The sequence below is a fragment of the Sinocyclocheilus rhinocerous genome, unplaced genomic scaffold, assembly GCF_001515625.1.
Source record: "Sinocyclocheilus rhinocerous isolate Xijiao unplaced genomic scaffold, SAMN03320098_v1.1 scaffold392, whole genome shotgun sequence".
Classification (NCBI taxonomy): Eukaryota; Metazoa; Chordata; class Actinopteri; order Cypriniformes; family Cyprinidae; genus Sinocyclocheilus; species Sinocyclocheilus rhinocerous.
Window position 1 is genome coordinate 880,683 of NW_015638990.1, and position 2,229 is coordinate 882,911.

The 2,229-nt window shown below is 35.5% G+C and overlaps 1 protein-coding gene across 1 annotated transcript in view; it reads right to left on the reverse strand.

Moving 5' to 3' along the window:
- Nucleotides 1-324: 324 nt before the first annotated feature.
- LOC107750857 (alpha-actinin-2-like) overlaps nucleotides 325-2,229 on the reverse strand; it is a 17,074-nt gene continuing 15,169 nt past the window's right edge. Inside the window, exons 20-21 of the mRNA XM_016566405.1 lie at nucleotides 1,967-2,125; nucleotides 325-1,702 (exon numbers count right to left, since the gene is read on the reverse strand). Coding sequence (XP_016421891.1) covers nucleotides 1,544-1,702; nucleotides 1,967-2,125 — 318 coding nt within the window. The 3' untranslated portion in view covers nucleotides 325-1,543. The remainder of the gene's footprint in view (nucleotides 1,703-1,966; nucleotides 2,126-2,229) is intronic.

The following is a 2,229-nucleotide window of genomic DNA, read 5'->3' on the forward strand; positions in this document are numbered from 1 at the left end:
AATCAAGCAAATTATATATGAACAAATCCCTCTGTAAAAAAACGTCAGGATATAGACAGGAATAAAAATGTAAAGTTTGGTGTGTGTAAGTGCTACTGAAGTGGAGATTTATGGCTCAGTGTAGGAGAAAAAACTCATTTTGAGAAAACGGCCTTTAAAAATATGTATTGTAATTTAAATCTATTGACACAAATAGGTAAAGTGCTATAAAATAAACACTTAACAGTGTCTTTTGGATGTTTTCTTTCCACTAGTCTGAAAAAACACTTTATGAAAAACCAAAAAGCCCAAAATCTCAAACTTGACAGGTGCATGAAAAAACAGTGTTTTTGCCTGCAGTGTCTCCCCTTAAAACTATTTTGATAGGTTAACAAATTGACCAAAAATCACTCAAATGCACTGTCATTGTACACTGAACTAGTGTGACTTTTTAGTGAGAAATTTGTTGTATTCGTGAAAGCTTGATTGATATTCTGGGATTCACATACTTTTTCACTCTTCACTGTGAATGGTTTGCATGCTGTGTTTAATACAGACAATGGTGTGTTAAGCAGGCGGTGTTTGTCTGTCGTTCACATACTTTTACCCACAACTGTAAATTTAGTATTATATCATAATAATTTCTGTTTTTTGCTTTCTTTATGTGACAAGCCCTGTAGTAGTACATAGATTGATACTTCATGTAATCACCAAACTTAAGAAAATGTTCCAAGCATTCGCAATATTCAAAATGTCATGTACAACCAAATCAGCCAATGGTGCTCTTAATTATCTGACTCACTAGTGAGAATGACAAAGTCACCTCTTCCTACCTTATCTAAACTGTTACTGTATATAAAATTATGCACTGTTAGGTTTTTAGGTGATTATGTTGTGGAGAATTGAGTTGAGCTACTATTCATGTTGCTTTTTTAACCAGGGACACTACAGTGCCAGAGGAAAAACAAGAAAAGCACAATGGTTAGGTGAATCTTTCTCATTTGGAGATAATTCAAATGTGCAAAATCTTACATACTGTGCGTTTAACACTACCACACAAAATAGATTTCATTCTGGAAAAGTGCGATTGGAAAAGATCAGAGTAAAATGCAAAAAAAACCTATAATGTACTTAAAAGTACTGAATTCTGAATTTAGTGCAACTTAACTACTGATTTGGTTGTAATTCAAGTGACAAAGTCTTTGTAAATTTTCTCTATTATACATAGCCTACATGAAAGACAGTAAAATAGTGTCCCATGCCATGGATTCAACAATTCATGAGAAAGTGAATCTAAAATTCACAACTACTTTGGACTGTTACAGATAAAAAAAATTTAACTTTCTTAATTGCATTCTTTTCATTTCCAGACTGCATTACATGTGTATTGACTTAAACATTTCATATCAATCATCTAGCAACATACATCAACTGAGACTAAAAAACTGAAGTTGTGCTCATTTTGTTTATTTGCCATGTCTCAATTTCGTGAGGCTGATGAATAAAGAATTTACTTGGTTTACAAGTGTGATGGGATTGAAAAAGGTCAGAGATGTTGAGAGAGTTAAAGGTCACTCTCTCCGTAGAGGGCCGTGGAGAAGGCAGTGTAGTCCAGGGCTCCAGGCAGGGCCCCGGGGCCGGTGTATGGGGGCATCCTGCTGATGCAGTGCTCTGCCTGGTCTGGAGGAAGTTCTCGCCTCAACTCATCTGCCAAAATATATGGCTGCAGAAGACACAATAAACAACAGATAAGGAATATGGAAATAATTTTTCAGGCAAGACTTTTCTGAAGAAAATCGATAAAGTAAAGTTATGATGCAGTGCTCTGCCTGGTCTGGAGGAAGCTCTCGCCTCAACTCATCTGCCAAAATATATGGCTGCAGAAGACACAATAAACAACAGATAAGGAATATGGAAATAATTTTTCAGGCAAGACTTTTCTGAAGAAAATCGATAAAGTAAAGTTAAACAACACACACACACACACCTTGTCTGCAGCGAGGATCCTGAAGGAAGCAATGACCTGTTCAGCTGTGTCTGTGTCCGCTGTCTCTCTTGTCATGAAGTCAATGAAAGACTGGAATGACACAACACCTGAAGTGTTTGGATCAACCAGCATCATGATCCGGGCAAACTCCACCTCACCCTGAAAAAACACACACATACATACATTTATAGCATTTAAATTAAATATTTACACATATATATATATATATATATATATATATATATATATACATATACATATAC